This window comes from Thermomyces lanuginosus (genome assembly GCF_041956635.1).
Source record: "Thermomyces lanuginosus strain ATCC 200065 unplaced genomic scaffold VTN49scaffold_22, whole genome shotgun sequence".
NCBI lineage: Eukaryota > Fungi > Ascomycota > Eurotiomycetes > Eurotiales > Trichocomaceae > Thermomyces > Thermomyces lanuginosus.
Genome location: NW_027192356.1, coordinates 2210767 through 2223662, shown reverse-complemented (window position 1 = coordinate 2223662; position 12896 = coordinate 2210767). Strand labels below are relative to the sequence as shown.

General features: G+C 47.8%; 7 protein-coding genes across 7 annotated transcripts; 6 read left to right on the top strand and 1 right to left on the bottom strand.

The window, feature by feature from the left end:
• Positions 1 to 88: 88 nt before the first annotated feature.
• On the bottom strand, positions 89 to 596 carry VTN49DRAFT_1834 (uncharacterized protein; the record flags this gene model as incomplete). Its single annotated transcript, XM_069409492.1, has 3 exons — positions 89 to 217; positions 273 to 502; positions 575 to 596. 3 exons carry the CDS (start codon positions 594 to 596, stop codon positions 89 to 91), a joined length of 381 nt encoding a protein of 126 aa, XP_069270873.1.
• Positions 597 to 1204: 608 nt separating this feature from the next.
• Positions 1205 to 2679, top strand: VTN49DRAFT_1833 (uncharacterized protein; the record flags this gene model as incomplete). Its single annotated transcript, XM_069409491.1, has 3 exons — positions 1205 to 1297; positions 1353 to 1744; positions 1818 to 2679. The coding sequence occupies 3 exons, from the start codon at positions 1205 to 1207 to the stop codon at positions 2677 to 2679; spliced, it is 1347 nt and encodes a 448-aa protein (XP_069270872.1).
• A 569-nt stretch (positions 2680 to 3248) lies between these two features.
• VTN49DRAFT_1832 (uncharacterized protein) lies at positions 3249 to 3788 on the top strand (the record flags this gene model as incomplete). The annotated part of the gene is made up of 2 exons (XM_069409490.1): positions 3249 to 3338; positions 3396 to 3788. 2 exons carry the CDS (start codon positions 3249 to 3251, stop codon positions 3786 to 3788), a joined length of 483 nt encoding a protein of 160 aa, XP_069270871.1.
• Positions 3789 to 4097: 309 nt separating this feature from the next.
• Positions 4098 to 4715, top strand: VTN49DRAFT_1831 (uncharacterized protein; the record flags this gene model as incomplete). Its single annotated transcript, XM_069409489.1, has 1 exon — positions 4098 to 4715. The coding sequence occupies one exon, from the start codon at positions 4098 to 4100 to the stop codon at positions 4713 to 4715; it is 618 nt and encodes a 205-aa protein (XP_069270870.1).
• A 1188-nt stretch (positions 4716 to 5903) lies between these two features.
• On the top strand, positions 5904 to 7422 carry VTN49DRAFT_1830 (uncharacterized protein; the record flags this gene model as incomplete). Its single annotated transcript, XM_069409488.1, has 3 exons — positions 5904 to 5993; positions 6051 to 6484; positions 6564 to 7422. The coding sequence occupies 3 exons, from the start codon at positions 5904 to 5906 to the stop codon at positions 7420 to 7422; spliced, it is 1383 nt and encodes a 460-aa protein (XP_069270869.1).
• Positions 7423 to 8347: 925 nt separating this feature from the next.
• Positions 8348 to 9940, top strand: VTN49DRAFT_1829 (uncharacterized protein; the record flags this gene model as incomplete). Its single annotated transcript, XM_069409486.1, has 3 exons — positions 8348 to 8437; positions 8506 to 8915; positions 8989 to 9940. The coding sequence occupies 3 exons, from the start codon at positions 8348 to 8350 to the stop codon at positions 9938 to 9940; spliced, it is 1452 nt and encodes a 483-aa protein (XP_069270868.1).
• Positions 9941 to 11268: 1328 nt separating this feature from the next.
• VTN49DRAFT_1828 (uncharacterized protein) lies at positions 11269 to 12738 on the top strand (the record flags this gene model as incomplete). The annotated part of the gene is made up of 3 exons (XM_069409485.1): positions 11269 to 11361; positions 11420 to 11805; positions 11886 to 12738. 3 exons carry the CDS (start codon positions 11269 to 11271, stop codon positions 12736 to 12738), a joined length of 1332 nt encoding a protein of 443 aa, XP_069270867.1.
• Between the last annotated feature and the right edge of the window lie 158 nt (positions 12739 to 12896).

Genomic DNA, 12896 nt, shown 5'->3' with positions numbered 1-12896 from the left:
ATGATACCCACGAAAAAAAAAAAACGATCGCAGCTAGACGTCTCTCATTAAATCCTGTCTAACTACCAAACTCCATTTCCATTCTAATTTAGATCATCAATCTCTCCACCTTGTCCTTAACCGCCCGAATCTGACCCATCAAATCACTCGCCTCATTCGTCGTGATACTCGCCGCAATCACCGGACGGGAGACACCGGCCGCACGACCAAGCGCGAGCTAAGTAACCAATCAGCAAAAATCTTTAAAAAACCGGAAAAGTAAAATGGCATACCTTGCTCGGCACATAAACATACGGCACATTCTTATCCTCGCACAGCAGCGGCAGATGCAGCAGAATCGCCAGCGGGGTGGTATCGGCAGCAAGGACAATGAGCTCGGCGGTGCCGCGGTTCAGCGTCTTGGTAGCTTCATTGGCACCCTTCTTGAGTTGCCGGTAGTGCGACGCTTGTTGGACGAGGTCAAGGATGTTTTGAGTGAGGGCTTCATCGGCGATGGGCCAAGCTATTATTTTCCATTCGTCAGTCATCGCTTTTTTTAAGAAGAAAAATACTGAGGTTTTGAGCGTAGACATACCGGCGTTTTGCTCTCCCGACATGATGTTGGTGGAGCTGGTGTTAAATTGGACGATTAAGGCTCACGACTAGGGATCACGGCCTAAAGACGCTGCTGCGGAAAGAAATCGCGTTGTTGGAAGAGTTTTGAGTGCTGAAAGTTCGAGCTGCGAAGAGAGATCTAAGATGTTCCAAGGCGGTGAATTTTGGCGTCGATCTGCCAAGAAGTTTAAAATAGTGCTAGACCATGTCAGGTTAGCGTATATGTTACTAATTCTAATTTGGTAAACTGCCCCACTGAAGATTCTGAACCCAGTTTAGGGCTTAGGGTTTTGACCTACTCTCAAGGCGCTATCCTGGTCTTGAAACATTGCTTTTGCTGGCCCTTTTTCATTCGGAGGTCTCACGGATGGCTGTGAGAATCACAATCACTAGGTTGCTCGAAGTGAGGAGGTATATACGGGAGGGTTGCAGCAGCGCGCGAGAGAACAGGCATCATCCTGATGGGTCACCAACCGTAAACTAAGACAACTAGTGGCCTGCTCTCCACGGGTTCATGCTCCCAACCAGCTCCGCTCGAAGCAGAACTGCGACAAATCAAATTGACGAGCACGTCGGGACCAGCATCGTAGATTCAACTCAGAGCTTGAAGATGTACGACATTGTCTGCTCTCTGCCTCTCGATCTCCTGATTCATGTCGTGACGTATCTGGATTTGGAGGACGTTATTATTCGTTGCCAGCGGGTGCGTGCCCAATCTAGGTGTTCGGAAGTTAGGACCTTGTCCTGACATGGACTAGGTCTCCAAGCGATGGAACGAGATATTCACCTCCGATGCGGTCATCCGTTCGCTTTTAGGGGAAACGCTTGCATTTCTGGGCTTGGATATAGAAGGGGTCGGCGTGGACGATGCGATGGCCGACGCGATGAGCTATTTGCAATGGCGACACAGATTACAACATGCCCGGCCTATCAAGAAGATCTCTCTTCCCTGGCCAAGACATTTGCCTACCATGCCTGATGAAGTCCACTGCTGTTCACGCAGGCTGTGTTATAACGTTCCGTCACGCAACAAGATCGAAATGTTGAACCTCGAGACTGGCCAGATAGTGACTTGGGCTGGCAATGAAAAAGATTTTTTCCGCCATTTCAACATGTCTGATCGCTATCTTGTGCTGATGTCATACGAAGAGTAGGTAAAGACATACGATAGCACTTTTTATACTGATGAACAGTATCTGAGAGATCGATTTAATGCTTGACAGGGGCACTGGCATGTATACATTGACAGCGTGGAATTATCATACAAATCAAAAGTTCGAGCAGCGGATTCCTGATTATGGCTGCATGACTATTGTCGAAGACAAGGTGGTCACCCATCCCGTGACCGAACATATCCCTAGTTTCGTCTATGTTTGGGATTTGACTTCAAATCATGTCCAAAAAATTGGCAGCTTTTCTTATCTCAAATTGTTCCACGTCGCTGCAGCTCAGAATATTCTGGTGGCATTTGAAATGAACTTGGAGAAACAGACGTCGGAGATACGTCAGACTAAGTGGACAACGACGACGGGACAACTCCTCGAGGAGAAATTCTTCCACCTATCAATGTGGGCGGATCAAGCCATGGGCAAGAAAAAGCCGTTGTCGAACACTTATTTCCGCACCTATGGCCACAAGACCGTGGCCCAGATCCACTACATAACGCACCCGTGCGCAACGATGCACCTAGAGTACGATTACACCAACGACCTGGTCAGCGTTCAGTTAATCCGCTCTGTCGATCCTGGCGATGAACCCATTCACGGAAACTATCCCATCTCCATAACCCCTTATCTTGTCTATCGCTGGACAAGGAAGAGAGTCCACCCCGTCACCTACGACGCCACTACGGGTATTTCAGTCCGGCATTCTTGCCATATACAGAACATCCGAGCACTTCTACCTCGCAACTCTGTGGACCAACAGATAGAAGAACATAATGTATTTTGGTTTCTGTCCATAGGCGACCGTGAGGCGTTTGGTCTGGCTGGTGACGGTGGAATTGAGCTTTGGTTCTGCAATCCGAACTTCGTCCCGGGCTTCCTGGAACAAACTATAGATTCTGGTGACGTTCACGAACCGTGACGCAGACTTGGTGTCTCTGGTTTGCACACAGGACAGTTTTGTCATACCGTGAACCATTTCGGCTTCTTCGCAGCCGTTGGAATGAGATATGTCAGAGCTACTGAGTATCAATCATGCCAACTTGACGGAGTCCGACGATCAATAGTCCACAGTGTCTCTATCTCGATAATGTTCATGTCCCTAAACACCAGAAGTGCCGTGTTGATGTGTCTTTAAAGTATCGTAGGCTTTGTGAGCAATGTTACTCGTACGACCATTCCTACTCCTCTGCAAACCATCTCCGCCACATGTCGTTCAGCAACCAAAATCGAAGGCGTGACCCTAACCTTCACCCTTACTAATTTTAAGGTCGCTGCAGAACTGATCCCCTTACAATGCCGGAATTTTCATTCATGTTCGCGCACATTCACATTGCGGGGTCCGGCAGAAACGTCATAACATCAGAGAAATTCCGCAGCGAGTTGTGGCCTTAATTTGGTTCATCGAAGGGGCGGAGAGTTGACTGCTTCTTAATAGCTGTGTCTAATTTTCCCGAAAGGGCATCTCGGGCTCGACTCGAGTAGGTCATGATGTACGATATTGTGGGATCACTGCCCCTCGAGCTCCTGATTAACGTCGTGGAACACTTAGATCCGGAAGACATTGCCCGCAACCAGAGGGTACGTATCGATTAGTTCGACATCAGTAAGCTAGCACTCCATCCTAACGGGCCATAGGTCTCTAGACGATGGCGCACGATTTTCTCCTGCGATACGATCACCACATGTGCCTTGCTTGAAACGTTTGAGTTCTTGGGCCTGGAGGAGATGGACAAGAATGTAATGGCAGCAGACGCGACAAACTATTTTCGATGGCGGGCTGGCTTACTGAATGTTAAACCCGTCAAGAAAGTTTTTCTGCCCTGGCCAGAACGTCTACCCAGAGTTCCCTATTCTATCCAGTACCATTCGCACCAATTGTGCTATAACGTCTGGGGACACAACGAAGTTGAGATGCTGAACCTCGAGACTGGGGAGACATCTACATGGGCCGATCCTGAAAGATCCTTGCCAGCCCATAATATTCGCTTGTCCGATCGCCATCTTGTTATTGTTTCAAATGGAAAGTAAGCAAGGGAGGAGAGCAAATTTGTTTGTTCTGTCTAGCTGGCCGTCGTCTGATCATGTCACTATGATTAACAGGGACTATATCGCTTTGACAGCGTGGAATATAGATACAAAACGGAAATTTAATCAACGCCTGCCTTTGCTTGCTGAGCCCATATGCTATTCAATGGTCGAAGACAAGGTAATCATATTCTCGCGGTCCAAATGGAACTCCTCCTCCATCGACGTTTGGAATTTATGTTCAAATCGTATAGAAGAGATTGTAAGCTTCTCTAATCTCGTATTTTGCCACCTGAACGTGACCGATAACGTATGGTGGCATTCGACATTGATCTCAGGAAGGTCACGCCAGAGATACAGCAGACGAAGTGGAACATGGCGACGAGAGAACTGCTGGAAAAGAAGACCTTCTCGCTGCCGAAGCCGTCTCGTCACCCGATAGTCCCGGGTTACTTCTTCCGTTTTGGCGGCGACAATTCTTACACGCTTTGCCAAATATCAGGGACCAAGCTCCTCCTCGGATGCCGCCATTCAGGTTCGCAGTACTTCGCCACGATACATCTGGAGTATGACCACGACGCTGATCGTCTCACCACCCACTGGATTAACTGTGCTGAGCACTACGCGTTTCAGGGCTGGTATCCCTCTGCCTATCTGGGACAAAATCTGATGTATCGCATCAGCGTTCGGACTGCGGACCTTTTCATTTACAATACCACCACAGGCAATGCAACCCGGCACTCGATAAGGCAACAGATAAACAACCGTGCTCTTCACGACGAATGGAATCCGAGCCTAGATTGTGTTAATCGTGTCAAGCTCTTTGGCGACTGTGAGGTCGTTGGATTTGTCTTCAAGACCGGGTATTTTGCTCTGGATTTTCAACCCAAATTTGCACCGTCATCACTCCAGATGAAGGAAATCCCGTGATGGTGGAAACATCGAGCAAGATATCATCAAGAGCCGACAAACCTCTGGCCTTCTCGCGAGGTGACAGCCTCGCATCATTCTTCGACGCAGCTGGTATAATAGGGATGTGTCTCGAAGATCTCCGAAGCTTGAACCGCCTCCTGCTATTCGATGAAGTCACTTGAGAAATTCCTTCCCTGCTGTACGGTGACCAGAAGTTCCCCCTAATATCACGGCTATTTAATGATAGCACTCTTCAACGGCATTGGCTGGCGCAGCTCTCAAGCTACTTCTGCTGTACATTACGAATTTGGGTTCCAAGTTTCAAATGATAGCATCTTCTCCGAACCAGAACGTCTTCGACAAGCTCTACAGTTACTGACGAACATCTTAGCCAGCAGGAGCAGGAAATCAATATACGTCTGGCATTTGTCTACTGAAAACTCTTCTTGGCGTGATGATTTGCATCTTTGATGACAAAGGTGTCAGATCAGAACTGCGTAGGCGTTCTTGGAACCATGCAAGTCGGCCTAGAGTCAAGAACTTGATCGTAGCTGTGAAGATTACCGATGGCTTCCTGGGCAATCTGTACGGACAGTTGCCTTAGTCACTAAGGAATCCGTATGCTCGACAGCCTTAACGGAATACTCCGTATTAAGAGGCACAGTTATCCGACGTGTGCAGCCCTGCAGTCTGCTTCAGAATGGCCAATTAGGATTCGAGGTCCAACATCTTATGCATGATTTACTCTCGCCTATGGATCGAGGGAATGCCTTCAATTTCGGATGGCCTTGTCGTATACGCATCGGATCTGATTGGTCTTGATCAGAGCCTTACCTAACCCTAAGTAAAGGGAGCCCCAAACAGTTTACGGTGCGAATGGGCAGCTAGAACGAAATCCAGTTAGTTTGAAAGTTTATTATCACGATGTCTATAGCACTCCTCAAGAGCTGCAAACCGGTCTTTTTTCTCCTGAAATTCAACATACCAACGATGAATAGGCAGAGATCTCTGCAAGTGAGCCGAATTTCTCCCTCGTGTTCGGGCAGATCACTGTGGGGTTTGATTCGTTGGATCAGATCAGAAGGTAACCCCGTCGCAGGTTGTAGCCTCAGCCGTGTTCATTGAAAAAGGCTAAGTTATATACTTCTTAGATTGGAATGGCGTATCCCTCTGACGCGGCATCAAATCGACTCGAGAATATCAAAGATGTATGATATTGTCGGCTCGTTACCGCTTGAGCTCGTCATTTATATCGCGGAGCATCTAAACCCGGAAGACATGGTTCGAAACCAGAGGGTCGGTATTTTTCCGTACGCTGTTGGAAAGTTGGAACTCTCTTTTGACTGTGCTTAGGTCTCGAAGCGCTGGCGCGTGATTTTCTCTGCTCGCCCGATTATCAAGCCTGCTTTGCGCAAAACGCTCACGTTTTTGTGTGTGGATACGAATGGCTCCAACAAAGAAGTCACGACAGATACAACGACAGATGTAACGACGGACGCCACGGAGGACGCGATGACTGACCTGGTGGCGGACGCGAAAAGCTATTTCCGATGGCGACATGGATTGCTGCATGCCAAACCGGTCAAGAAGTTAATGCTGTGCTTGACTTCAGGAAGTCACATTCAGTGCCGATCGCGTCGGCTGTGCTATCAGTCGGGACCGAATAAAGTCGAAATGGTGAATCTCGAGACTGGGGAGACATCGACTTGGATCAGCAGCGGAGAAGGGAAAATTGATGACTTGATGCTGTCTGATCAGTATCTTGTCCTGGTGTCAGAGAAAATATGGTAAGGGAGCACGATCTGGTTCTTATGTTCTATCTACCTGTAGTTGCCCGTCAACTGAACACCATTGGATGGCTGATAGGAACAACGTCGACTTGACAGCGTGGAATATACACACAGGACAAAAGGTCAGTCAACGTGTGCATCATGCTGGTTCCCTGTACTATACAATTGTCGAGGATAAGGTGATCATTGCTCCCTGTTCCGAACGACCGTACTCAGTCCCAGCCTACATCTGGGATTTGAATTCGAACATTGTCCAAAGCATTGGCAGCTTTTGTGATCTCAGATTGTGTCATTTGAACACGGCCAAGAACACACTCGTGGCATTCGAAATCTACTGGGGGGATCATCCGGTAGAGGTCCGTCAAACCAAGTGGGAAATGACGACAGGGCAGTTACTCGAAAAGAGAGTTTTCGGCCTGCCGATGCCGGCTGATTGTGACAAGATGCCAAACCGTTTCTTCCGTCGTAAAGGAAACGACCCACATCTTTTCTTCAATCTTAAATGCGACGACTCTAGTACCTTCAACCAAAAAACTGTGACCCAGTCCCTCCTTGGATGCCTCCACAGCAAGAAGAAGTACGTCGCCACGATACTCCTCGAGTACAATGAGACTTTGGGCCAGCTCAGTGCGCAGTGGATCAACTGCGCCAAGCCCATCGACGAGGGGGACTATTGTGCCACCTATCTGGCCCGAAAATCCATCTATCGCCGCGGCAGTGAGCCGAAGGATCTCGATTCTCACAAAATCTCCACAGAACAAACGTTGGACACACCTTTCGCTCCAAGAAGGATCTTTGGCGATCGTGAAATCTTTGGCATGGTCAGCGGGGACCGCGTTCAACTCTGGTTTTTCAATCCAAACTTTGCCCTGGACTCAACTCAGATGGAGGACCTTCTGCGTCAGAGCAACGGACTGCAGGTTACCAACCCCTGACGCCAACCATTACCCCTTTAGTGAACTAGCAATTGACATACTAGATTGAAGAAGGCGTCACAACAGTAATTTGTTTCCATGATTCCATGAAAAAAGACTCTAGACGGTCTGATGGGGCCACATGAGAAGCGGCAAAGCAAACCGCCAATGTCAGTGTCAGGGCAACATAGACTGCTATCGGCAGTTCCCATCATTCTTCAAAGATGCTGGATACAACCTTCAGACTGCATACTACATGATCTGTGCAGCTCTTAATTTGTTTCAGTCGTTGTTGACGAGTTTGAATACCAAGTTCGAAACCGTACTCTTTTGCGAACCAGAAAGCCTCAGCATATTTCCAATTGACAGTTCACCTCGAGACTGTCGAGATTCTCACCTGTCTCAGCCCTAACCATGAAAATTGTGTATCAGAATCTGAACGCGAAATAACAAATTTCGTATACTATCGCGCTACCGTCTCATAAAGTCGCATTATTCGTACTATTCAGTTTAGACAGGTCTCCGAATTTTGTATGGCTCAGAAATCTCAGTCGGCTTTGTTTTTTCTATGGAATTCCGAACTCGAAATGAGGAATGCGTTTGAACGCAGTGGAGGTGATTTTCAACTAGTCAAGTTGTTACTCTCAGAACGAGGGAGCAGCTGACCCTATACCTGAAATTGATTTCCCGTTCTACCTTTCCCTTGCGCCATATAACAATGGCCACGGGAACTTCGGACGGGCAACCAAAAACCATAACGAAAAGTGAGCTTTTAGATACTAGCACTACCTTGCTCGTAGTAGGTTGGTTTGCTGAATATCAATCAGGCCCGTCTATGTGGGGTCGTAATTCCAGCTCGATTCTCTAAATACAACTACCTACCTCGGAATCGATGTGGTGAATTCTCAAACGATATCTCAAACTTTGCCCGAAAATACGTCTCGTGATGTATGATATTGTCTGTTCTCTTCCTCTCGAGCTCTTGGTCCAGATCGTGGAATATCTGGACTTGGAAGACGTTGCCCGAAGCCAGAGAGTACGTAATACTAATTTGAGCTTCTCTTCAGTGTTTAAAAGCGGGGTACCCTATTCTGACAAATTCAGGTCTCGAAACGATGGGGCAGGATTTTCTCGTGCGAGACAATTATCAAACCTTTTTTACGAAAAACGCTTCTGTTTCTTGGTTTGGACGTGGAGGGTGTTAGCGCTGAAAGCGTTATGCCCAACGCGGCGAGCTATTTCCGATGGGAACGTGGATTGCAACATGCCCGAGCGGTCAGGAAGATCTTTCTTGCCTGGCCATCACACGTGCCCGGAAGGCCCAGCGATATCCAGTATCATTCACGCCGACTGTGTTATTCTCCTCCGAAAAGGGACAGAATTGGAACGCAGAAGGAGGTTGAGATGCTGGATCTTGCAACTGGGGAGTTTTCAACTTGGGAGGGCAGCGGAAGAGGCCAAGTCAAGGAATTTATGCTTTCTGATCGGTATGTTGTTATTCTCTCGAGACGAAGGTGAGTAAGGAAGCAAGACTTTGTTCTTAGCCTTGTCTTGTCGGCCATCTCTGAATATTGAATCGATATCTAGTGAACAAATGGAACACCGTGGATCGGTATTTGATCAGCCGGCATTTGATCGATTTAGTGGCTACTATGATTTAACAGCATGGGATATACACACAAAACAGAAACTCATTCAACAAATACCTACCTTTTGCGTCCTGTATACAATCGCCGAGGACAAGGTGGTCATCGGTTTTGAATTCATAGCGCAACCTCGTCCCGTCCACGTTTGGGATCTCAGTTCGAATCATATCCAGGAGATTGGCAACTTCTCATATCTCGTAATGTGCCATATGAATTCGGCTGATAACGTATTGGTGGCATTTGAGATCGACAAGTGGAAGCAGCCGCCACAGTTGCGTCAGAGCAAGTGGACGACAGCTGGCCAGTTGCTTGAGGAGAGAACTCTTCACGTACCGATGCTGGCTGATTACCGCCTGAACCTGACATTTCCGTTGTCCCGGAACTCTTGTCGCACCTATGGCCGTAAGACTGTGGCCCAGCTCTTCTTTGATGGCCATTTGCACTCCGTGAGCGGCACCAAATACGTCGCTATGCATCTCGAGTACGATCACATTGTTGACCAGCTCAGAGTTAGATGGGTCCATCGCACCTCAAACTCAAACGCTGCCAAAACTCCTCCTATCAATCTGACCCCATATCTTTTCTACCGTCGGACCATGAAAGACGGCCAGACGGTCATTTACAATGCTGCCACTGGCACAGAAGCCAATCTATCCACTCAATCATTGGATATTCAAGGGGCTTCTGGCGGTTCCTTAGGCAGCCTACATTGTGGAAAACTTGAAGTAGGAATCGGTCAATACCATGCGAATTTGTTAGTTCACTTCGGCGATCGTGAGGTTTTTGGCCTGGGTACTGACGATGGTGTTCACCTCTGGCTCTTCAATCCGAGCTTTCCTCCTAGTTCAGATAGACGCATTGTGGCGATGTTGCAGACTGTGGCGCAGACTTAACCTATCCATTTCTCACATTCCTGCGTAGGGTTAGTTTGTCGAGTCATTCTTTGAAACAACCTTACAGTCTTTCACTCAATGGTGAGCAGAAATAGATAAACCGCCTGTATCATGACATTCCGGTGGTGCTTAATTTGATTATTGTTCCTATGCACCTGAAGCCAGCATCGCAGTTAGGCGCGTATTCGAATACAATATTGATATGCTCTTAATCTGTAAACGAGAAAGTCAACTTTCTTGGTTACCCTACCTTTTCCCGATGTGGTAATTCCGCATGCTCGATTTGGTAACAACTTACTTATGCAGGATAGCTGAGTAGTATTCAAATCTCTTCAGAACGGTGTATGTTTTTGTTGGTTTCGAAGTTTCCGAGGTCGTTAAAGCTCTTCTTCAGCCGCGAGCGATGAGTTTTCTAATGAAGTTTTTTCAAGTTGGGCTGTCAGACGACACAACGGTTAGTAGTCACGACACCCTAGAGGCTTCCCGGGCTTTGGAAGGCTGCAGCGGTAACTTCAGGCTCCAACGTAAGCGATGAAATCCGATATCCAAACTGGGATCGTAGCTGATGGTTGATTGCGTCGATGGCGTGATGAATGGCTCAATATTTCAAGTAGAATCAAGAACGGGAGAGTGAGTAGCAATCCGGGTATGCCGCCTGCTAAATTTATAGCTTTGACGATTTTTCCTAGCCCTAAAATGAAAGCACAGTTGAACACGCGATTCTCGTGCACAATATTGCTCCAAGCTATCTTGGCATGAAATTCCAGAATTGTAGAGTAATCGGAGCACGGAGTACGAGTAATTACCTAGTGGTCAGGGGAAGTTAAAGTGGGTCTGAAAAACCAAGGATGGGATAGTTTGAGGCGTTCCGAGAACACGGGTCCACAAGCGCGTCCTCAATAAATGTCCCTTCTGCACTCCCAGCAGTAGCGTGATGGTCAATGAGAAGGCATGAGAGCAGATACCTACCCACCTACCTAGGTACCTACCTTAGTTATGGATTTAACTTAGGCTACTAACTTCACAAATTTCACATGGACGTCAGCATGTGACTGCAACTGCGACTGCGACTGCGCTCGCCGACGTCACAAGAGATTGATGGATGCAATTCACCCCTCCGTCGCATTCGAAGCACTACTTCAATCAGAGTAGGACGCTCTGTGAACGCACGCGAGTACAGAAGCAGGTACGGAGCTTGAAGTTGTTTGTTCTGATTGTCGCAAGTACACCGGGTAGATTTTCGTCAGCTCGCAAAAGAGGTAGATTCTTCAATTTGAAGTGACAAATCCCTTTGAAGCGATGATTGAATTCGATTCAAGGACCTCATAATGTACTACGATATTGTCGGTTCCCTGCCTCTCGAGCTCGTGGCTCAAGTTGCGGAGTATCTAGATTTGGGAGACGTCGTTCGGAGTCAGAGGGTGCGTATTTCTCAGTTTTGAGGTCCAGAAGTCCGTACACTGACTAGGTAGCGCTCAGGTCTCGAAGCGATGGCGCACCATCTTCTCGTCTGAGACAATCATCACACCTTTATTACGCGAAACCCTTACGTTTCTTGACTTGGATTCAAAGGGAGTCAGCACATATGAAGCGATAACCGATGCGATACGTTATTTCCGATGGCGACGTGGTTTGGAGCATGTTCGGCCGGTCAAGGGCATCTTCCTTCCCTCGTCAGAGCTCTTTTCCAACGTGCCGCAATGTGTTCTGTACAATTCGCGCCGATTGCTATATACTATTTTTGATGAAGTCAAAATTCTCGATCTCGAGACCGGGGAAACGTCAACTTGGGCCGGCAGTGGGACAGGTTCAATTGCATACTTCGCTATGTCCGGTTCCTATCTTGTACTCGTATCAACGGACTGGTAAGTAAGTGGAACACAATTGTAGTACTTGCTCTAATCTTGTCAACCGTCGTCTGGACATTTGAGTCAATTATTTGTAGGGACTCCAATCATCATGATTTTTCAGCGTGGAATATCCATACGAAACAAAAACTTAGTCGACGAATGCCTTACAATAGCGGTCTGTATAAGATCGTCGGGCACATGGTGGTCATAACGGGCAGCCGCCTAGCGGACCGTTCCTCGCTGTATGTTTGGGACCTGATTTCGAATCATATCCAAAGGATTGGCAGCTTTCCCGATCTCATATTGTGCCACGTGGATGCAGCCGAAAACGTACTGGTGGCATTCGAGACCAGCTTGGAGGAGAACTTGACAAAAGTGCAGCAGACCAAATGGGCAATAATGACGGGACAGCTACTCGAGAAGAAAATCATTCACCTGCCGACGCTTACTGATAGTCCGATATCATTCCGAACCGGCTGTATTACCTATGGCCACAGGACTGTGACTCATCTTCCCCTCGTGAGAGATGTTTACAGCATGATACATCTCGAGTACGACCATTCCGTTAGCTTGCTCAGTGCCAGATGGATCGATGGTGCCGTGCTCTCTGAGAAAAAGATCGCCCTCCTTAAATATCCCAGCTCCCTATCACCTTCCGTGACCTACCGCTGGACGTATGAGGGTGGTCAGGTAGCCGTTTACAACGCCTCCACGGGCTTCGCAACTCTGTGTCCCATTCAGTTCCTAGGCAGCATGGAGAAACCGATTATCCCAGAACGCCCTGATATAAATGAGCCAGTCACGATAAAGCCGTTTTTTGTTTCCGGCGATCCTGAAGTCTTGACCCTTACCGATGATCACGGCGTTCGGTTCTGGTTCTTCAATCCTGAGTTTGCTCCTGACTCCGTCCCGAAAATAAAGCATTCTATGACGGAGAGCGGTAGGTGAGGCTGGTCTTTGGAACTAGGATTCCGGTTATTAACCACCGCGCCTTTTCTGCTCTCTTCGTGATCTGCTCATTGGCGCTGTCAATTTGAAAAGCTGTCTATCACGAAGCAACTGAAGTATGCTATGCCGAAGGTCAATGGAAAAAAAAAAAATCAAAA